Source organism: Osmerus mordax, chromosome 4, assembly GCF_038355195.1.
Source record: "Osmerus mordax isolate fOsmMor3 chromosome 4, fOsmMor3.pri, whole genome shotgun sequence".
NCBI classification, from domain to species: Eukaryota; Metazoa; Chordata; class Actinopteri; order Osmeriformes; family Osmeridae; genus Osmerus; species Osmerus mordax.
Window position 1 is genome coordinate 22,203,233 of NC_090053.1, and position 23,973 is coordinate 22,227,205.

The 23,973-nt window shown below is 50.9% G+C and overlaps 1 protein-coding gene across 1 annotated transcript in view; it reads left to right on the top strand.

The window, feature by feature from the left end:
• Nucleotides 1-23,973, top strand: part of myo9ab (myosin IXAb) — a 91,476-nt gene that overhangs the window by 37,864 nt on the left and 29,639 nt on the right. Inside the window, exons 3-9 of the mRNA XM_067235155.1 lie at nt 5,538-5,632; nt 5,909-5,971; nt 8,115-8,214; nt 12,226-12,279; nt 18,982-19,082; nt 19,651-19,777; nt 21,599-21,688. Coding sequence (XP_067091256.1) covers nt 5,538-5,632; nt 5,909-5,971; nt 8,115-8,214; nt 12,226-12,279; nt 18,982-19,082; nt 19,651-19,777; nt 21,599-21,688 — 630 coding nt within the window. The remainder of the gene's footprint in view (nt 1-5,537; nt 5,633-5,908; nt 5,972-8,114; nt 8,215-12,225; nt 12,280-18,981; nt 19,083-19,650; nt 19,778-21,598; nt 21,689-23,973) is intronic.

A 23,973-nucleotide genomic window follows, 5' to 3' on the forward strand; every position in this document is an offset into this window, starting at 1 on the left:
TCCTCTCCCCTCCTCCTCCTCTCCCTCTTCCTCCTCCTCTCCCCCTTCCTCCTCCTCTCCCCCTTCCTCCTCCTCTCCTCCTCCCTCCTCCTCTCCTCCTCCCTCCTCCTCTCCCCTCCCTCCTCCATTCCCCCTTCCCCCTCCTCCTCCTCTCCCCCTCCTCCTCCACTCCCTCTTCTTCTCCCCCTCACCCTCCTCTCCCCCTCCTCCTCTCCCCCTTCCTCCTCCTCTCCCCCTTCCTCTCCCCCTCCTCCTCCACTCCCCCTCCTCCTCCTCTCCCCCTTCCTCCTCCTCTCCTCCTCCCTCCTCCTCTCCTCCTCCCTCCTCCTCTCCCCTCCCTCCTCCATTCCCCCTTCCCCCTCCTCCTCCTCTCCCCCTCCTCCTCCACTCCCTCTTCTTCTCCCCCTCACCCTCCTCTCCCCCTCCTCCTCTCCCCCTTCCTCCTCCTCTCCCCCTTCCTCCTCCTCCCTCCTCCTCTCCCCCTCCTCCTCCACTCCCCCTCCTCCTCCTCTCCCCCTTCCTCCTCCACTCCCCCTCCCTCTTCCTCTCCCCCTCCTCCATCCTCTTCCCCATCTCTTCTCCCCCTCCTCATCCCTCCTCTACCCCTCCTCCTTTCCCCCTCCTCCTCCTCCTCCCCCTCCTCCTCCACTCCCCCTCCCTCTTCCTCTCCCCCTCCTCCATCCTCTTCCCCATCTCCTCTCCCCCTCCTCATCCTTCCTCTCCCCCTCCTCCTTTCCCCCTCCTCTCCCCCTCTTCCTCCCTCATCTCCCCCTCCCTCCTCCTCTCCCCCTTCCTCCTATGACGTTACTCATAACTATATAGTATTCCAGATAAACGTCCTTTTAAATATTTATATATACAATATATACAATCTATGGTATGCCCTGATAAGGGTAGTGGAAGTGTGCCCCACGAGGCTAACTAGTGACTGTAGATGCTAGCCTGGCAAGGATGCAGGGGGGTCAGCAGGCGGGTCAGAGGTCAGCAGGGGGGGGGGGGGCGGTCAGCAGGGGGGGTCAGGGGTCAGCCTGCCATTGGAATGGTTGTTGTGCTGATCATCAGCAGACTGTCATCCAAGGGAACATACAGGGGGCATTTAAACCTCTCTGTGTCTCTCTCTCACTTTCTCTTTGTCTCTCCCTCCCTCTCTCTTTGTTTCCCCCTCCTTCTCTCTGTCTCTCCCTCTTTTTGTCTCTCCCTCCCTCTCTCTTTGTCTCTCTCCCTCTGTCTTTGTCTCTCCCTCCCTCTCTCTCTTTGTCTCTCCCTCCCTCTCTCTTTGTCTCTCTCCATCTCTCTTTGTCTCTCCCTCTCTCTTTGTCTCTCTCTCTCTCTTTGTCTCTCTCTCTGTCTCTCCCTCCCTCTCTCTGTGTCTCTCTCCCTCTCTCTTGTCTCTCCCTCCCTCTCTCTGTGTCTCTCCCTCTCTCTCTTGTCTCTCTGTGTCTCTCTCCCTCTCTCTCTTGTCTCTCCCTCCCTCTCTCTGTGTCTCTCTCCCTCTCTCTCTTGTTTCTCCCTCCCTCTCTCTGTGTCTCCATCAGCAGTTAGAGTAACACAGGCTGGTTGAGCCAGACGGCTTCACAGTTCCAGCTCATAAAGTCCTAATTGAAATCTGGCTGGAATTCTGCCTCTGAACTACCTCTGTGGTAATCTATAATGAGGGAGGGAGGGAAGAGGAATGGCCTAAAAGGAGGGAAGTGATGAAGCGATGCTTTAGCAGCAGAGGTGTGTGTGTGTGTGTGTGTGTGTGTGTGTGTGTGTGTGTGTGTGTGTGTGTGTGTGTGTGTGTGTGTGTGTGTGTGTGTGTGTGTGTGTGTGTGTGTGTGTGTGTGTGTGTGTGTGTGTGTGTGTGTGTGTGTGTGTGTGTGTGTGTGTGTGTGTGTGTGTGTGTGTGTGTGTGTGCGTGTGTTTTAAAGTGTCTTGACTGGGGTCACCAACAGTCTGCTGGATGAATGACTCTACAGGGAGCAGACTGTCAGTGTTGGAGGCCAGGAGAGCTGTAGACCAGGTCATGAAGTGGCTTCTTAAGATGTTTTTACGCTTTGACTTCCAAGAAAGATCCAAGATGGCGCCGATGATGGCTGCCTCGGTCGTTAGGTGCGCTTTTTTTTGTCTTGTTTTGTCTGTTAATTCAGTGTTCTGCCAAGATTTCCGGGGTTCTCTAACTAGAGAAGTACTTCTAAACATCAGGACTACAACCCCTGTGGATTTATTTCCCACTTTTCTGCTTCCAGCGGCGGAATTAGTGGGAATTATAGTCAAAGCCACCCTCGGCTTTGTCCTAGCAGCGAAGCGCCGTAGGAGAGGCAAACGAGCCGGTGCTCTGGTGCGACTCCGTCGGCGTGGGGCACGCACAGCGTTACCGGGGATATTTCTCTCCAACGTGCGTTCACTGAGCAACAAACTGGATGAACTTCAGCTACTGGTGTGGAAAAACAGAGACTTTCATTCATCTTCCGTTTTGTGCTTTACGGAGACATGGCTGAGTGAACTGATCCCAGACTCTGCGCTACAGCTAGCAGGTTTCAAACTGCTGAGAGCGGATCGTAACCCTGTGCTCTCTGGCAAAACGAAAGGCGGTGGTATTTGTTTTTACATTAACAGTGGCTGGTGTGAAGATGTGACAGTGATTCTGCAGCAATGTTCTCCTGATCTGGAATCATTTTTTATTAACTGTAGATCTTTTTACTCGCCACGAGAGTTTGCATCATTCATTCTGGTTGGCGTCTACATGCCTCCGCAGGCTAGCGTTAACGAGGCTCAACGTGTGCTCGCCAGCCAGATACTGAGTGTGGAGCATGAAAATCCGGATTCCTTGGTTATTGTGCTAGGCGACTTTAACAAAGGCAATCTCACTCAAGAACTCCCAAAATATAGACAATTCATCAAATGCCCTACCAGAGAAGGAAACACCCTGGATCACTGCTACTCTACAATCAGCAAAGCATACCATGCGGTCCCCCGAGCAGCACTGGGTCACTCTGACCACGCCATGGTCCACCTGATTCCTGCATACAGGCAGAAGCTAAAGCGCTGTAAGCCTGCTGTGAGGACATCAAAACAGTGGACCAGTGAAGCTATGGAGGATCTGCGGGCGTGCTTGGACTGCACTGACTGGGACATGTTCACGACTGCTACCAATAGTCTGGATGAGCTCACAGAGGCTGTGACATCATACATCAGCTTCTGTGAGGACTGCTGTATACCAACACGCACCAGGGTAAGCTACAACAACGACAAACCCTGGTTTACAGCTAAACTCAGAAGGTTGAGGTCAGAGAAAGAGGCCGCGTTTAGGAGTGGGGACAAAGACAGTTTCAAGGAGTCGAAGAACAGGTTTAGCAAGGCAGTGAGGGAGGCTAAACGACTGTACTCAGAGAGGCTAAAACACCAATTCTCTGCAAACGACTCTGCTTCTGTCTGGAGAGGGCTCAGGCAAATTACCAACTACAAGCCCAGAGCCCCCCACTCCACTAACGACTCCCGCCTGGCCAACGACCTGAATGAGTTCTACTGCAGATTTGAAAGACAATTGGACAGTCTTGAACTACCCCTTCCCACCCAGGAGGCCTCCCACCTCCCCCCCTCTACAGTGACGACTCTCTCCATTCAGGAGGGTGAAGTTAACAGACTTTTCAAGAGGCAGAACCCCCGCAAAGCAGCTGGGCCGGACTCTGTCTCTCCAGCCACCCTTAAGCACTGCGCTGACCAGCTGTCTCCGGTGTTTACCCACATCTTTAACACCTCCCTTGAGACATGCCATGTGCCAGCCTGTCTCAAGTCCTCCACCATCATCCCTGTGCCCAAAAAGCCAAGGCCAACAGGACATAATGACTACAGACCCGTCGCCCTGACCTCTGTGGTAATGAAGTCTTTTGAGCGCCTGGTGCTGGCACACCTTAAATCCATCACTGACCCTCTACTGGACCCCCTGCAGTTTGCCTACAGAGCCAACAGGTCTGTGGACGATGCAGTTAACATGGCCCTCCACTTCACCCTACAGCACCTGGACTCCCCAGCATCCTATGCCAGGATCCTGTTTGTGGACTTCAGCTCTGCCTTCAACACCATCATCCCCGCCCTGCTTCAGGACAAGCTCTCCCAGCTGAACGTGCCTGATTCCACCTGCAGGTGGATCACAGACTTCCTGTCTGACAGGAAGCAGTGCGTTAAGCTGGGAACACAAGTCTCTGACTCCCGGTCCATCAGCACCGGATCACCTCAGGGCTGCGTCCTTTCTCCTCTGCTCTTCTCCCTGTACACCAACAGTTGCACCTCCAGTCATCCGTCCGTCAAACTCCTGAAGTTTGCGGACGACACCACCCTTATTGGGCTCATCTCTGGTGGAGACGAGTCTGATTATAGGTGGGAAGCGGCCAACCTGGTGACCTGGTGCAGCCAGAACAACTTAGAGCTCAATGCTCTTAAGACAGTGGAGATGGTTGTGGACTTCAGGAGGAACACAGCCCCACTCACCCCCATCACCCTGTGTGACTCCCCAGTCAACACTGTGGAGTCCTTCCGCTTCCTGGGCACTATCCTCTCCCAGGACCTCAAGTGGGAACTGAACATCAGCTCCCTCATCAAGAAAGCACAACAGAGGATGTACTTCCTTCGGCAGCTGAAGAAGTTCAACCTGCCAAAGACAATGATGGTGCACTTCTACTCAGCCATCATTGAGTCCATCCTCACCTCCTCCATCACCGTCTGGTACGCTGCTGCCACTGCCAAGGACAAGAGCAGACTGCAGCGTATCATCCGTACTGCTGAGAAGGTGATTGGCTGCAATCTGCCTACCCTCGAGGACCTGCACACCTCGAGGACCCTGAGGCGAGCGAGGAAGATTGTGGCCGACTCCTCCCACCCTGGACACTCCCTGTTTCAGTCACTCCCCTCCGGCAGAAGGCTGCGGTCTATCAGGACCAATACCTCACGCCACAAAAACAGTTTCTTCCCCTCTGCTGTTGGCCTCTTCAACAAGGCCAAGGGACCACACTGACTCAAATGACTTATTGCTTAAAACACTCTGCTTTTGCACTGCACCACAACATGGTATCTTGTACATTTGTATTTTTTGTAATATTTGTATTTTTATATTGGCCTGCTGGAATCTGCACCCATCTCAGGTGTGTGCGTGTGTGTGATAGTTTTGATACTGTGTGTGTGATAGTTTTGATACTATTTGTGTGAGATACTGTGTGTGGGGTTGCCTTTGCGAGTCCCACTTCAGGCCCATAACTGTTGACAAAGAGCTCTGACCAGTCAGTGCTCCTTCAGCACCTGATTTGAAAGTCAAAGTTCAACATGGTCATGAAGTCTATACTCAGGTTGATGGACTATGTGCTGTAAATCTCTCTCTCTCTCTCTCTCTCTCTCTCTCTCTCTCTCTCTTTCTCTCTCTATATATATATATATATATATCTCACATCCATCCCTTCTTCCCACCCTTCATCACCTTTCGTTCTCAGTCAGTCTGTCCTCTGATGGTGTAATAAACGTGGTCTGTCCTCTGATGGTGTAATAAACGTGGTTGTCTCCTGCAGGCCTTCGGGAACGCCAAGACGGCCCACAACAACAACTCCAGCCGCTTCGGGAAGTTTATCCAGGTGAACTACCAGGAGAACGGGACCGTCCGAGGGTGAGACGCCTGGACACACACACACCTGACTATATGAACCAACACTTCCAAACTAGATTATCTGAACACATACTTCCAAAACTGACTTCTTTTATTTGATTCCTTGTTGCTTGAATTAGTACCTTTTCACCTAATAATAATGATGATGATGATGTATTCATTTATCTAAAGCAATGTAAGAAGGGCAATTCAAACCCGCAACCTCTTGATCTGCAGTCAGATGCTCTAACCACTTTTCTCTGCTGTGTTAATCAGATGTTGTGTTTGTGTATCCAGAGCATACGTGGAGAAGTACCTGCTGGAGAAGTCTCGCCTGGTCTCCCAGGAGCACAGCGAGAGGTGAGACCTTATCCACGGCAACACCTTACCCAAGGCAACACCTTACCCAAGGCAACACCTTACCCACGGCAACACCTTACCCACGGCAACACCTTACCCAAGGCAACACCTTACCCACGGCAACACCTTACCCACGGCAACACCTTACCCACGGCAACACCTTACACACGGCAACACCTTACACACGGCAACACCTTACCCACGGCAACACCTTACACACGGCAACACCTTACCCACGGCAACACCTTACCCACGGCAACACCTTACCCAAGGCAACACCTTATCCACGGCAACACCTTACCCAAGGCAACACCTTACCCAAGGCAACACCTTACCCAAGGCAACACCTTACCCACGGCAACACCTTACCCAAGGCAACACCTTACCCACGGCAACACCTTACCCAAGGCAACACCTTACCCAAGGCAACACCTTACCCACGGCAACACCTTACCCATGGTAACGCCGGTGATCCACATGCAGCCTAGTTTAGTCTGAGTTTGGTCTGTAGTTTACAAGGTTGGGATACTTAAGCGCAAACTTAATTATATAGAAACATCTCGTATTTCAGAGTAAGGACATTCCTGGCATAACTCTGAGCTTTAAACGGCAGCTATTATAGAGATAGTGAAAAGCAGCTTGTGTCTGTGGCAGAGAGGTGATATCCCTTAACTCATATGTCCTCTTTCTCCTGTCTCTCTCTTGAACACTACAGTGACTTAGCTCTCATTTCTGAGAAGCACTCAGGATATCTTATACACATCTAAAATAGACCGGAATTACAGACTTTCATCAACTTCTGACCACAGCATACTGAGACTATTGTTTTTCCCTCCAGAGTTAAATCAATAGTTGGCCTCTATGAATAATACATAATCGTTTGTGTAAAAGCATAAATATTATAAAACCGCTTCTGTGTATTTATAGCAGACCCAGTTTAGCTGACTAACACAGATAATCACCAGAGCACGTTGGTGGATCTGTATGCAGTTCCTCCCAGTCCTTGAGGCAGGGTGGGAGAGATCCTGCTGCATGCGACTCCGATTTAAAGGAACCAACAGATGATTTCTGTTTCAAGTCGTTTTTCTTTCTTCTGTTCAAAAAAACAGTTTGATTCAGTCCATTTGTCTGTCCCAGCTGATGGTGGTTAGAACCAGACAGGGCCTCTTGGTAGAACCAAGCCATACACCAGACTGGGCCTCTCGTTTGACTGGAAACACAAGCTCACACTGTGTAGAATTTCTCATGTATTTGTTACTTACAGTACAGCAGAATTTGCTGACATGTCGGGATCGTTTTCAGGTTCACAAGAGAAGAGTTTAGCCATGAAAGATAATGTTTTCCAGTGAACTGGACTGACACAAAAGAATCAGGCATGACAGATTAAATATAAATAAATATTAAATTTACGCTTAATGCGCCGTATCTACTGTTAATGAAGGACATACATCACCCTTCCCCGGTCAAAGCTGGGGGTCAGATGGCTGAGCGGTTAGGGAGTCAGGCTATTAATCAGAAGGTTGTTGGTTCGAATCCCGGATGTGCGAAACGACGTTGTGTCCTTGGGCAAGGCACTTCACCCTACTTGCCTCGGGGAGAATGTCCCTGTACTTTACTGTAAGTCGCTCTGGATAAGAGCGTCTGCTAAATGAATAAATGTAAATGTAATGTAAATGCAAAGTATGCTGCATCCAGCATTCAGCATCCAGCATTCTGCACTATATCACACATTCTGATGGATGACACATCAGTATAAAGTACAGCTGTACTGTCCCAGCCTGCTGCTTCTAACCTGCTCCATCTCCTCCCCCCGTCTCCTCCCCCTGTTCCCTACCCCCTTCCCCTCCCCCTCCCCTCGTCTCCTCTACTCCTCTCCTCCCCCCGTCTCTCTCCCCCTGTCCCCCACCCCCTCCCCTCGTCTCCTCCCCCCCCCCCCTCCCCCCGTCTCCTCCCCCGTCTCTCTCCCCCCGTCTCCTCCCCCCGTCTCCTCCCCCCGTCTCTCTCCCCCCGTCCCCTCCCCTCGTCTCCTCTCCCCCCATCTCCTCCCCCCGTCTCCTCCCCCCGTCTCCTCCCCCCGTCTCTCTCCCCCCGTCTCTCTCCCCCCGTCCCCTTCCCCCGTCTCTTCCCCCTGTCTCCTCCTCAGGAACTATCACGTGTTCTACTACCTGCTGGCAGGAGCCAGCGAGGATGAGAGGAACACCTTCCACCTGCTGAAACCTGAAGAGTACCACTACCTCAACCAGGTGGGCTCTACACACACACACACACACACACACAGTGCTCTACGGACACAATGTAGCTTGTGTCGCCATTGTCAAGCAACTAGCTCCAAATCTAGCGATATACCGCTACTTTGGAAATCTCTATTGTCTTTGTTGAGCAGTAGCAAATAACTACACTTCTGTGTTGTCATAGATAATGTTAAGTTAACTCACCCTCCCAGTAACACTGGACATAGATCATGTTAAGGACAATTTACTATCCATTGGCTAATCAAAGAGAATTCTTTGTCGCCTAGCGTGAAATTTGGTCGCATATCTGAGTGATTTACTAGCATTGTAAAGGGCTGATACACAAACACACACCACACATACAATACATATTCTCTAACTCAAACACACACACAGTACCTGAGGAGCACTATCTCAGCCAGGTGGGCTCCACTGTGACTCCTGTTATTCTTGTCTTCACTTCTCCCTGCTTCTACACCGCGTTCCAAATTATTATGCAAATTGGATTTGTGTCATAAACATAATAATTTTTGTTTTTCAATTAAACTTATGGATGGTATTGTGTCTCAGGGCTCTTTGGATCACTGAAATCAATCTCAGAAACCTGTGATAATTAGTTTGCCAGGTGAGCTCAATTAAAGTAAAACTACTTAAGATGGACGTTCAACATTAATAATCAGGCCACAGGTTTCAAGCAATATGGGAAAGAAAAAACATCTCTCTGCTGCCGAAAAGTGTCAAATAGTGCAATGCCTTGGACAAGGTATTAAAACATTAGATATTTCAAAAACACTTATGCATGATCATCGTACTGTGAAGAGATTTGTGGCTGATTCAGAGCACAGACGGGTTTGTGCAGATAAAGGCATAAGGAGGAAGGTTTCTGCTAGAAAAATTCATCGGATTAAGAGAGCAGCGGCTAAAATGCCATTACAAAGCAGCAAACAGGTGTTTGAAGGTGCTGGTGCCTCTGGAGTCCCACGAGCCTCAAGGATCCTCCAGAGGCTTGCAGTTGTGTATAAACCTACTATTCGGCCACCCCTAACCAATGCTCACAAGCAGACTGGGCTCACTGCTCTGCAATGGGCCCAGAAATACATGAAGACTAATTTTCAAACAGTCTTGTTTACTGATGAGTGCCGTGCTACCCTGGATGGTCCAGATGGATGGAGTAGTGGATGGTTGGTGGATGGAGTAGTGGATGGTTGGTGGATGGAGTAGTGGATGGTTGGTGGATGGAGTAGTGGATGGTTGGTGGATGGAGTAGTGGATGGTTGGTGGATGGAGTAGTGGATGGTTGGTGGATGGAGTAGTGGATGGTTGGTGGATGGAGTAGTGGATGGTTGGTGGATGGAGTAGTGGATGATTGGTGGATGGAGTAGTGGATGGTTGGTGGATGGAGTAGTGGATGGTTGGTGGATGGAGTAGTGGATGGTCCAGATGGATGGAGTAGTGGATGGTTGGTGGATGGAGTAGTGGATGGTTGGTGGATGGAGTAGTGGATGGTTGGTGGATGGAGTAGTGGATGGTTGGTGGATGGAGTAGTGGATGGTTGGTGGATGGAGTAGTGGATGGTTGGTGGATGGAGTAGTGGATGGTTGGTGGATGGAGTAGTGGATGGTTGGTGGATGGAGTAGTGGATGGTTGGTGGATGGAGTAGTGGATGGTTGGTGGATGGAGTAGTGGATGGTCCAGATGGATGGAGTAGTGGATGGTTGGTGGATGGAGTAGTGGATGGTTGGTGGATGGAGTAGTGGATGGTTGGTGGATGGAGTAGTGGATGGTTGGTGGATGGAGTAGTGGATGGTTGGTGGATGGAGTAGTGGATGGTTGGTGGATGGAGTAGTGGATGGTTGGTGGATGGAGTAGTGGATGGTCCAGATGGATGGAGTAGTGGATGGTCCAGATGGATGGAGTAGTGGATGGTTGGTGGATGGAGTAGTGGATGGTCCAGATGGATGGAGTAGTGGATGGTTGGTGGATGGAGTAGTGGATGGTTGGTGGATGGAGTAGTGGATGGTTGGTGGATGGAGTAGTGGATGGTTGGTGGATGGAGTAGTGGATGGTTGGTGGATGGAGTAGTGGATGGTTGGTGGATGGAGTAGTGGATGGTTGGTGGATGGAGTAGTGGATGGTTGGTGGATGGAGTAGTGGATGGTTGGTGGATGGAGTAGTGGATGGTTGGTGGATGGAGTAGTGGATGGTTGGTGGATGGCCACCTGGCCACCATGTCCCAACAAAGCTGCGACGTCAGCAAGGAGGGGGCGGATGTTTTGGGCCGGAATCATGGGGAGAGAGCTGGTAGGCCCCTTTGGGGTCCCTGAAGGTGTGAAAATGACCTCGGCAAAGTATAGAGTTTCTGACTTTCCACTTTCTTCAATGCTACAAAAAGAAGAACTGTGCCTTCCGTAGCAAAATCCTCTTCATGCATGACAATGCACCATGTCATGCTGCAAAGAATACCTCTGTGTCATTGGCTGCTATGGGCATAAAAGGAGAGAAACTCATGGTGTGGCCACCATCCTCAACCCTATTGAGGCAGTTTGCATCAAAACAGCAGCTCTGGGAAGCTATTCTGACATCCTGCAAAGAAATTCAAGCAGAAACTCTCCAAAAACGTTCAATGGATGCAGGAATTGTGAAGGTGGTATCCAAGAAGGGCTCCTATGTTAACATGTTAAGATATTTTTGATTGAAATAGCTTTTGATTTCAGTAAATATTACCTCCTAATGCAGCAAATTCAAAAAATGACAATTTTTAGTTCTTTACAACCTATAAAATGTTTTGAAACTCTGTTGTGCATAATAATTTGGAACAATGCATTTTGAGTTTATTTTTTTAAATACTGTTATCATTGGGAGGTTTGATCAATAAAATTTTAATTGTACCCTAACGGTTGATGACTTGATGAATTATACTGACTGTCATTTGCATCGACTATTTAGGAAAAACAGAAAATATATAATTTGCATAATCATTTGGAACGCGGTGTGGTTGGCGTCCCAGAAACCAGACCCCTCCCTAATTCCCCTCCAAACCCCTCTCTAATCCCCGGAGGCAACACAACCTCCATGCCGTCTGTTACTATGCACCCCTGTTTCCATAGCAACAGAAAGAGTTAATCTGGTTGGCTCGCTCGTGCAGAGGGGCATGGCGTCTCATGCGCTTGCGTGTGTGTGCATTTACATTACATTTAGATATTTAGCAGACGCTCCTATCCAGAGCGACTTGCAGTAAGTACAGGGACATTCCCCCTGAGGTAAGTAGGGTGAAGTGCCTTGCCCAAGGACACAATGTCGTTTTGCACGGCCGGGAATCAAACCGGCAACCTTCGGATTAATAGCCCGATTCCCTAACCGCTCAGCCATCTGACCCCTGCATGTCTAAGCCTCCTTCACACTCTGACCATCACTAAGGAGATGAAACACCATCTCTGACCATCACTATGGAGATGAAACACCATCTCTGACCATCACTATGGAGATGAAACACCATCTCTGACCATCACTATGGAGATGAAACACCATCCGTGCGGATCACAGTCTGGAACTACTTGGATCAATTGGGTGCCTGTGTCCATATGTTTCTTTTGCTCTATAGGACTCCTATATAACTCCTGTGTGGGTCTACACGACTCCTGTGTGGGTCTATATGACTCCTATATGACTCCTGTGTGGGTCTAGATGACTCCTGTGTGGGTCTACATGACTCCTATATTTACATTTACATTTAGCAGCAGACGCTCTTATCCAGAGCGACTTACAGTAAGTACAGGGACATTCCCCCCGAGGCAAGTAGGGTGAAGTGCCTTGCCCAAGGACACAACGTCATTTTGCACTGCCGGGAATCGAACTGGTAACCTTCAGATTACTAGCCTGTGTCCCTAACCGCTCAGCCACCTGACTCCCAATATATGACTCCTGTGTGGGTCTATATGATTCCTGTGTGGGTCTATATGACTCCTGTGTGGGTCTATATGACGTGTGTGTGTGTACATCTTACCTTTTCTACCTTATTTCCAGATGACAAAGAAATCCCACAAACTCCACTGGGACAATTTTTATGAGAGCGAGCTGGTCAGTATAGTCTGAGTGTAGTAGATGTGTTGGTGTAATGGTGCTGGGTTGGGCCTATCACATCTCACACACTCTCAACCTTTTGAAGTGTATGTCCAGTGTGTGTGTGTCTCCCTGTGTACAGTGCGTACATGTGTGCGTGTGTGGTTCTCTTGCTGTCTCTGTACAGTGTGTGTGTCCAGAGTCTCCTCGCTAGCCTGCTACTGTCTGACAGCCTTTACCTCAGCTGGAGAGAGAATTGGTCATTGTGATGCCTGGATCATCTGTAGATTTTCTTAATTCTTAATATAAAATAACTTTAATGTGCTGGTTGACAAACACTAGAGAGAGTAGATTTGATTTGAAGAGGGAAGCAACACATGAAGAGGGAAGCAACACATGATCTCTCTCATGCTTCCTCTTCCTTCCCTCCCTCTCCCTCTCTCCCTCCCTCCCTCTCTCTCGTGTTTGTTTACATGCTGTGTGTCTCAGGGCTAGTCTGTGACCTCATCTCCTATGCCAGTGTGAGAGATGCTGTCAGCCAGTCGTCCCGCCCCCCTGTCTGGCCAACCCTGAGGGCCTGTTTGACCTCTGACCCTAACTTCAGCCATGTGGCATGGAGAACTGTAGTAAATAGTTCAGCAAAGCTCTTTGAACTTTTACCTATTAATACAGTTGCTAGGCACAGCTCTCTGAAGGAGGGGCACAGGACACTGTCTAATGAAGTATCACAATGACCAAATGTATTATTGATGTTTTAATTTGCTGTGTGGTGTGTTCTTGACTTGGTCGGTGGCACGCTGCCAGGTGTGACAGAACAAACAGGAAAGACTCAGGAGAGACTCTCAGGAGAGACTCTCAGATGAGACTTTTAGGTGAGACTCTCAGGAGAAACTCTTAGGTGAGACACTCAGGAGAGACACTTAGGAGAGACTCTCAGGAGAGACTCAGGTGAGTCTCAGGAGAGACTTAGGTGAGACTCTCTGGTGAGACTCTCAGGTGAGACTCTCAGGAGAGACTCTCAGGAGAGACTCTCAGGAGAGACTCTCAGGAGAGACTTCAGGTGAGACTCTCAGGAGAGAGACTCAGGAGAGACTCTCAGGAGAGACTCTCAGGAGAGACTCTCAGGTGAGACTCTCAGGAGAGACTCTCAGGAGAGACCCTCAGGTGAGACTCTCAGGTGAGACACTCAGGAGAGACACTCAGGAGAGACTCTCAGGAGAGACTCTCAGGAGAGACTCTCAGGAGAGACTCTTCAGGTGAGACTCTCAGGAGAGACTCTTCAGGTGAGACACTCAGGAGAGACACTCAGGAGAGACTCTCAGGTGAGACTCTCAGGTGAGACTCTCAGGAGAGACTCTCAGGAGAGACTCTTCAGGTGAGACTCTCAGGAGACACTCTCTGGTGAGACTCTCTGGTGAGACTCTTCAGGTGAGACTCTTCAGGAGAGACTCTCAGGTGAGACTCTTCAGGTGAGACTCTCAGGTGAGACTCTTCAGGTGAGACTCTCAGGATCAATGCAGGATAACCCCCAGACATCCTGTACAGCAGCCTGAAGATCAGCACAGTCAGCTGAATAGAGATGTCCTGCTCTCCCTGGGTGAAGGAGAACAGAGCGTTCTGAATGGAACCCAGCTCACTCAACTCTGGTGTTTTTCGAACACATGGAGTAGAGTTAAGGGTTTGGTGGAGGACCAAAGGATTCCAGAGGAACTAGCCAACACTGATGTCTTAATTTTCCCTGCATCCCTCTGACACAGCAGGCTCCCTGCCATCAGGAGGGAAAACAAACCCGTCAATTTGCAAAACTCTTGTCCAAGACTCACCCCAGGCTCACTAAGCCTCAAATCTCTTGTAATTGAAGAAACTGCAAATTTGACCTCCAAAGAAAATGTGCCAACTCTACAACTTACTGTACTTTATTTACCCTGGAATGATGAGCTGAAATCTAAACAATAGAACTGTAGCTGTTGGTGCTGCATGGTCCAGCAGAGGAGATGTGAGTGTCATCCTGCCTGCCCACTGGTCTGCTGCTGGTCTGCTGCTGGTCTGCTGTTGGTCTGCTGCTGGTCTGCTGCTGGTCTGCTGCTGGTCTGCTGCTGGTCTGCTGCTGGTCTGCTGTTGGTCTGCTGCTGGTCTGCTGCTGGCCTGCTGCTGGTCTGCTGCTGGTCTGCTGCTGGTCTGCTGCTGGTCTGCTGTTGGTCTGCTGCTGGTCTGCTGCTGGTCTGCTGCTGGTCTGCTGTTGGTCTGCTGCTGGTCGGCTGCTGGTCTGCTGTTGGTCTGCTGTTGGTCTGCTGCTGGTCTGCTGTTGGTCTGCTGTTGGTCTGCTGCTGGTCTGCTGCTGGTCTGCTGTTGGTCTGCTGTTGGTCTGCTGCTGGTCTGCTGCTGGTCTGCTGCTGGTCTGCAGGGCTCTGCTGCTGGTCTGCTGCTTGTCTGCTGTTAGTCTGCTGCTGGTCTGCAGGGCTCTGCTGCTGGTCTGCTGCTTGTCTGCTGTTAGTCTGCTGCTGGTCTGATGCTGGTCTGCAGCTGGTCTGCTGCTGGTCTGCTGTTGGTCTGCTGCTGGTCTGCAGGGCTCTGCTGCTGGTCTGCTGCTGGTCTGCTGCTGGTCTGCTGCTGGTCTGCTGTTGGTTTGCTGTTGGTCTGCTGCTGGTCTGCTGCTGGTCTGCTGCTGGTCTGCTGTTGGTCTGCTGCTGGTCTGCTGCTGGTCTGCTGCTGGTCTGCTGTTGGTCTGCTGCTGGTCGGCTGCTGGTCTGCTGTTGGTCTGCTGCTGGTCTGCTGTTGGTCTGCTGTTGGTCTGCTGCTGGTCTGCTGCTGGTCTGCTGCTGGTCTGCTGCTGGTCTGCTGTTGGTCTGCTGTTGGTCTGCTGTTGGTCTGCTGCTGGTCTGCTGTTGGTCTGCTGCTGGTCTGCAGGGCTCTGCTGCTGGTCTGCTGCTTGTCTGCTGTTAGTCTGCTGCTGGTCTGCAGGGCTCTGCTGCTGGTCTGCTGCTTGTCTGCTGTTAGTCTGCTGCTGGTCTGATGCTGGTCTGCTGCTGGTCTGCTGCTGGTCTGCTGTTGGTCTGCTGCTGGTCTGCAGGGCTCTGCTGCTGGTCTGCTGCTGGTCTGCTGCTGGTCTGCTGCTGGTCTGGTGTTGGTTTGCTGTTGGTCTGTTGCTGGTCTGCTGCTGGTCTGCTGTTGGTCTGCTGCTGGTCTGCAGGGCTCTGCTGCTGGTCTGCTGCTGGTCTGCTGTTTGTCTGCAGGGCTCTGCTGCTGGTCTGTGGAAATTACAGCCTGAATGAGACGAGTCCACGAACACTCACAGGCTGTCCTAGTGTGTGAGGCCTGACGCCTGGGCCACACACATTTCTTCGTGAGACGCTTGCAAAATCGGCTGCAGGATGATAAAATACACCATAATAGTTTATATATTTGAATAAAAAACTATGTTATTACGATTTTACTACATTAATTGTAGACTACGGGGAACATTTGTAAAGTTGTAGACTTTATAATTATTTTTGTAGTATTACTTTGGAGGCCTACGTAGGCTACTTTACCAATATTCACTCTATATAAAACCTAACTACACAATGTTGGTAACGAACAGCCGTTCCATGTGGTTACCCTGATAAAAAAGAATGAAAATAAACGGATTGATCTGTTGAGCTAGCATGCCCGAAGTTGTATTGTTTGTTTGAGAGAAACGAGTTGTCATGCGTTGCACACAACACACACGTGCAGACACAGTCTACCGAACCCCCAAGTCGATTTCTAAAATCAGCAAAAAATTCAAGGAGATGGACGACATTAAATTAATTCTCAAAGTTGAAAAGCACAGGGAGTTGTTTGACCCCCAGCACCAACTTTACAAGGACAACGTAGAGAAGGATCAATGCTGGGATGCTGTTGGGGCGGCTGTTGGGATAACACGTTTCCTAAATAAAGCCTATTCCATGTTTATGTACCATGTCAGCGTTACATGTGAAAAAGGAAAGCTCAGATGAGGTGAAAGGCTTGGTGACCTGCGCGGAGAAATGTGCTTGCACAACCTTGAGCCGATCGTAGCCGATCGTGACGCTTCCGGGCGCTTAGCAGCAAGTGTGTCCCAGGTGTGAGGAGGACACTCGCACACACACCCAGACACACACTCAGTCACACACCCAGACACACACCCAGACACACACCCAGACACACACCCAGACACACACCCAGACACACACCCAGTCACACACCCAGACACACACCCAGTCACACACCCAGACACACACACACACCCAGTCACACACCCAGACACACACCCAGACACACACCCAGTCACACACCCAGACACACACCCAGAGACACACCCAGTCACACACCCAGACACACACCCAGACACACACCCAGACACACACCCAGACACACACCCAGACACACACCCAGACACACACCCAGAGACACACACACACCCAGTCACACACCCAGTCACACACCCAGTCACACACCCAGACACACACCCAGAGACACACCCAGTCACACACCCAGACACACACCCAGACACACACCCAGACACACACCCAGACACACACCCAGACACACACCCAGAGACACACACACACCCAGAGACACACCCAGTCACACACCCAGTCACACACCCAGACACACACCCAGACACACACCCAGACACACACCCAGACACACACACACACACACACCCAGTCACACACCCAGACACACACCCAGAGACACCCAGACACCCAGTCACACACCCAGTCACACACCCAGTCACACACCCAGACACACACCCAGTCACACACCCAGTCACACACCCAGACACACACCCAGTCACACACCCAGTCACACACCCAGACACACACCCAGACACACACCCAGACACACACCCAGACACACACCCAGACACACACACACACCCAGACACACACCCAGACACACACCCAGAGACACACACCCAGAGACACACACACACAGACACACACACACAGACACACACCCAGAGACACACACACCCAGAGACACACACACCCAGAGACACACCCAGAGACACACCCAGACACACACCCAGACACACACCCAGACACACACCCAGAGACACACACACACCCAGTCACACACCCAGTCACACACCCAGACACACACCCAGACACACACCCAGAGACACACCCACACACACACCCAGAGACACACACACACAGACACACACCCAGACACACACACACACACCCAGACACACACCCAGTCACACACCCAGACACACACACACACCCAGTCACACACCCAGACACACACCCAGACACACACCCAGTCACACACCCAGACACACACCCAGAGACACACCCAGTCACACACCCAGACACACACCCAGACACACACCCAGACACACACCCAGACACACACCCAGACACACACCCAGTCACACACCCAGACACACACCCAGTCACACACCCAGACACACACCCAGAGACACACCCAGTCACACACCCAGACACACACCCAGTCACACACCCAGACACACACCCAGACACACACCCAGACACACACCCAGACACACACCCAGAGACACACACACACCCAGTCACACACCCAGTCACACACCCAGTCACACACCCAGAGACACACACACACCCAGTCACACACCCAGTCACACACCCAGTCACACACCCAGTCACACACCCAGTCACACACCCAGACACACACCCAGACACACACCCAGACACACACACACACACACCCAGACACACACCCAGTCACACACCCAGACACACACCCAGAGACACACACACACCCAGACACCCAGTCACACACCCAGTCACACACCCAGACACACACCCAGTCACACACCCAGTCACACACCCAGACACACACCCAGTCACACACCCAGTCACACACCCAGTCACACACCCAGTCACACACCCAGACACACACCCAGACACACACCCAGACACACACCCAGACACACACACACACCCAGACACACACACACACCCAGACACACCCCCAGACACACACCCAGAGACACACACCCAGAGACACACACACACAGACACAGACACACACCCAGAGACACACACACCCAGAGACACACCCAGACACACACCCAGACACACACCCAGACACACACCCAGACACACACCCAGACACACACCCAGACACACACCCAGAGACACACACACACCCAGACACCCAGTCACACACCCAGTCACACACCCAGACACACACCCAGACACACACCCAGAGACACACCCAGACACACACCCAGAGACACACACACACAGACACACACCCAGACACACACACACACACCCAGTCACACACCCAGACACACACCCAGACACACACCCAGAGACACACACACACCCAGACACACACACACACACCCAGACACCCAGACACACACACCAGTATCATTAGATTGTGAAGGCGCTCTGTTGTCACCCAGCCAGAGGGACCAGACCAGTCTGTCTGCCAGCACGTCCCCCTCCCAGCACTGTGGCTTGACACAGCACTCTGGGTGTGTGTTTGTGTGTGTGTGCATGTCTGTGTCCCTCACCGCTCCCCAGCTACACCACGCTGGCTGCCCACGCTGGCTGCCCACGCTGGCTGCCCACGCTGGCTGCCCACGCTGGCTTGTGGGAGTGTAGGTACTGGAGTTTCCAATGTAAAGTTTGCAGTGGCTGTGGTTTAACGCAAGGCTGAGGTGAGTGTATGTATCATGTTTTAATGCTAAATTCTGTGTGTGTGTTACTCCAGCAGGACTGTTTCTCTGTGGAGGGGGAGGACTTAAAGCATGACTTTGAGAGGCTGCAGTTGGCCATGGAGATGGTGGGATTCCTCCCCGCTACACGCAAGCAGTAAGAACTCACACAAGATGTCCTCCCACGACATGCACCTCTCTATCTCTTCTCTCTCTCTGTGTCTCTCTATCTCTGTCTCTCTCTCCTCACATCCTGCCGTAACTTTTTTCTTTCTTCATCCCACCATCATGTCATGTAACACACAACACACACAGAGGTCAACTTCACGATTCTTCCTGTCTTCCACTGCCCCTCTGTCTCTCTCTCTGTCTCTTTGTCTCTCTCTGTGTCTGTCTCTCTCTGTCTCTCTCTGTGTCTGTCTCTCTCTGTTTCTCTCTCTCTGTCTCTCTCTCTCTGTGTCTATGTGTCTCTCTGTGTCTCTCTTTCTCTCTCTCTCTCTCTCTCTCTCTCTCTCTCTCTCTCTCTCTCTCTCTCTGTGTCTCTCTCTCTCTCTCTGTGTCTCTCTCTCTCTGTGTCTCTCTCTCTCTGTGTCTCTCTCTCTCTCTCTCTCTCTCTGTGTCTATGTGTCTCTCTCTCTCTCTCTCTCTCTCTCTGTGTCTCTCTCTCTCTGTGTCTCTCTCTCTGTCTCTCTCTCTCTCTCTCCCTCTGTCTGTCTCCCCCCCAGGATATTCTCTCTGTTGTCTGCCATCCTGCTGCTGGGTAACATCCGCTACAAGAAAAAGACCTACAGAGATGACTCCATAGACATCTGCAACCCAGAAGTGCTGCCCACAGTCTCACAGCTGCTGGAGGTGAGGCTCCACAAACACACACACACCAGAACAGGACTGGACACACACAGACCACACACTCACACCAGAACAAGACTGGACACACACACACCACACACACACCAGAACAGACAGACACACACTCAACAAAAACACACCAGAACAGGACCTGACACACACCACTCACACACACCAGAACAGGACCGGACACACGCAAACACACACACACACACACACACATCACAAACCAGACCTATGTACCCATGATAGATAATGAAAGAGATATGTGACTCTTAGGGATTGACAATCTGCATTTAAGTGCTCAGTTTTGGCCCTCACAGTAAACCATGTAGCAGTGCTCAGTGTGAGAGGCTGTTTTCAAGCACAGTAAAATGCCATGATGACAAATACCGTCTACACAGCTAGTTCTGATGGCTGCTGGAGTGTTCAGTTTAGCTGCCATGTGTGGAGCCAACAGAACCAGTCCTGGAAGTGTTCCTCTCATTATCCCTCACTCTAACCCTCACCAACACTGGAGGACCTGAGGTATCTGCAGAGGAAGTGTTCCTCTCATTACCCCTCACTCTGACCCTCACCAACACTGTGGAGGAACTGAAATCTTTTTATTGCATCGTGGTATTATTTTTGCATTAATTAGCCAGCTACTGTAATCGAGTTGTTTAAGTATGTGAGATGTTATTGTTGCTCAATGATATTCAGTTTCGCTCCTCGTGCCTGCCAGCTGAGATGTGGTTCCTTTACGCTGGGGCCAGGAAATAAAGACCATTCCTTGACTCTGAACTGTAGAACTCTGCATTTCTGATCGCGGGGATAATAAGCAAACCTTTCCTTTGCACGGAATCTACACTTCTTCAGACAAGACCAGACCATAACTCCTTCAGACCTCACCTCACCTCCTTCACACCTCACCACACTTTAAGACCTCACCACACCTCCTTCAGACCTCACCACACCTCACCACACCTCCTTCAGACCTCACCACACCTCATTCACACCTCACCACACCTCACCAGACATCACCACACCTCCTTCAGACCTCCTTCAGACCTCACCACACCTCCTTCACACCTCACCACACATCACCACACCTCCTTCAGACCTCCTTCAGACCTCACCACACCTCACCACACCTCACCAGACATCACCACACCTCCTTTAGACCTCCTTCACACCTCACCACACCTCCTTGAGACCTCACCACACCTCCTTCAGACCTCACCTCACCTTCTTCACACCTCACCACACCTCAACACACCTCCTTCAGACCTCACCACACCTCCTTCAGACCTCCTTGAGACCTCACCACACCTCCTTCACACCTCACCACACCTCCTTGAGACCTCACCACACCTCCTTCACACCTCGCCACAACTCACCAGACATCACCACACCTCCTTCAGACCTCACCACACCTCACCAGACATCACCACACCTCCTTCAGACCTCACCACACCTCACCACACCTCCTTCAGACCTCACCATACCTCCTTCAGACCTTACTTTAAAACTGTACACACATGCACATGCTCATATAAGCCCACATACACCCCCCGACAGCCATGTGAGCCCCATTGGCCCTGGCAGCTGTTGTGTGGCCCAGCCTCACGTCCCTGTGGACAGGAGAGGCATCTGTCTCAACACTGTCTTTTTTGTTTGTGTGCACGCTCTTAAAACTACTGACTAGCTATGCAGGGTTACTTTGAGCATCGTCTCCGTAGAAACATTGAATGGTAATGACTTGTAATGTGTTGAAAGGTTCAGTGAGAGATGCCCTTGTGTGAGTAGAGGAAGTGTTCAGCGCTGAGCTGCTCTGTGTTGCAGGTGAAGGAGGACATTCTGTTTGAGGCGCTGACCACCAGGAAGACCGTCACCGTAGGAGATAGGCTCATCGTACCGTACAAGCTGGCTGAGGTGAGCACAAGCACAGAGAGAGCTGGATGAGGGAAGTGAAGTCTCTCCATCACAGTGTCACCCAAGCCGTCAGCATGTCTACCAACACGAGTGTTGGTAGACATGCACCCCCAAACACCCCCCCCCCCCACACACACACACACACACACATACACACCCCCACACACACACACACGACCCACACATACACACACCCCCCCACACACACACACACACACACACACACACACACACACACACATACACCCCCCCCACGCACGCACGCACACACACACACACCCACATACACACACACACACCCCCACACACACATACACCCCCCCCCACACACACACACACCCCCACACCCCGCGCCCCTGCAGAGACGAGGCTAGCAACATCGTGTGGTTGGGACCCCTGCTGGAGGTTCCACACCTCCTGTGTGTTTGCGAGCCATGAGCCAGAGAGGGAAAGCACATTCAGCTCAGTTCAGCACCAACAGCGCCTGTCTGAGGCTTGCACCAGGCCTGTCTGAGGCTTGCAGCAGGCCTGAATAAAACCACCAAGTAAGAACTGTAAGAACTACTTCCACATAACATTCGTGACAGTAGATGTTTGCAGCTAGGTGTCCAAAAGCAGTCATCTCCGTTCCCATCCTTTACGAAGCCACTGAATGGCGTCATTTTGATCCTAGCGTGAAGTCTTGCATAATGCAAATAGCCGTACACAACCTCTGGAGCACAAGTGACGGCCCCTGGATAAAAATAAAACAACAATCAATAATGCAAGAGGGAAGAGAAGGAGTCAGGTGGCTGAGCGGTTAGAGAATCGGGTTAGTAATCAGAAGGTCGCTGGTTCGATTCCGGCCGTGTCAAATGAAGTTGTGTCCTTGGGCAAGGCACTTCACCCTACTTGCCTTGGGGGAATGTCCCTGTACTTACTGTAAGTCGCTCTGGATAAGAGCGTCTGCTAAATGACTAAATGTAAATGTAAGAGAAGGCTTTTAGAGATGAGATTTTGCTTCATCACAATTCCTCCACTGTGGATGACACACTGCCTCCACTGTGGATGACACACTGCCTCCACTGTGGATGACACACTGCCACCACTGTGGATGACACACTGCCTCCACTGTGGATGACACACTGCCTCCACTGTGGATGACACACTGCCTCCACTGTGGATGACACACTGCCTCCACTGTGGATGACACACTGCCACCACTGTGGATGACACACTGCCTCCACTGTGGATGACACACTGCCTCCACTGTGGATGACACACTGCCTCCACTGTGGATGACACACTGCCTCCACTGTGGATGACACACTGCCTCCACTCTGGATGACACACGGGGACCATCAGATTGCTAGGAAAAAGTGACAGCTAGAATGGTTGAAATTGCTGGAAAAAAAAAAACTGGATACTTGATGAAGGCAACATTTGAAGTACAAAGTCATCATTTCGCTTGAAGTCCTAATTTATTTGTCTGACAATGTCATGTCCTGTTTGTAGCTATATTTGCTCGGTCTCAAGACAGGCTTTGGTCTTTCGTCTCCCCAACGTGATGTAATACAATGCATTGTGGGGGAAGGAGATTCATTGCAAACTGCTGTACACAAAACACAGTACTGCTGCAGCAGAACATAGTGCTGCACTCCTGTACCTGGCTAGACTGCTGTAGAACACAGTAGTGTAGTAGTCCCCTCTATCCTGTCAGGAGCAGGATAGAGGGGGAGTTGTGTTACAATGACTCATCATTCCTCTGTCACTGATACTGTACTGCAAGGAGGGAGAGAGGCAGGCAGGGAGGCAGAGATGATGTTTTCTACAGTAAGTCCCAGCTGAAGGCTTTGTTTGGGAACTGCTGAACTTGTATTCTGGCACAGCAGTTGATGTTTTAAGACCACGTACTGTAGGAAGATTAGTAAGCACTGAAAGATAGGAGAAACATCTGGACTCATTCTTAAAGAAAAGAGTTAAATATGGTGGCCACAGACACACATGCATGTGTTCTCTCTGTCTGGTGGGCTAATCTGCTGGGTACTGGACATCTGTTTGCCATGCAGTGTAATGGACATCCGTTTCTGTGGAGGGTGTTCGGGTTTTTCGTGCCTATACCATCCTAATCTACATTATGTAAGGTCTTGTGTAAGAAGGACTTTAACTCTGTGCTGTCCTGTTTGTCTTACAGTGTGTCACAGTGTTATGGGGGGAGGAGTGAGGGGGGGGATGAGGGAGCTAATAGGATCAGCCGTCACTCCAGATTACAGGAATGCTCAGTGTATAGGCATCTGATTGGAGAA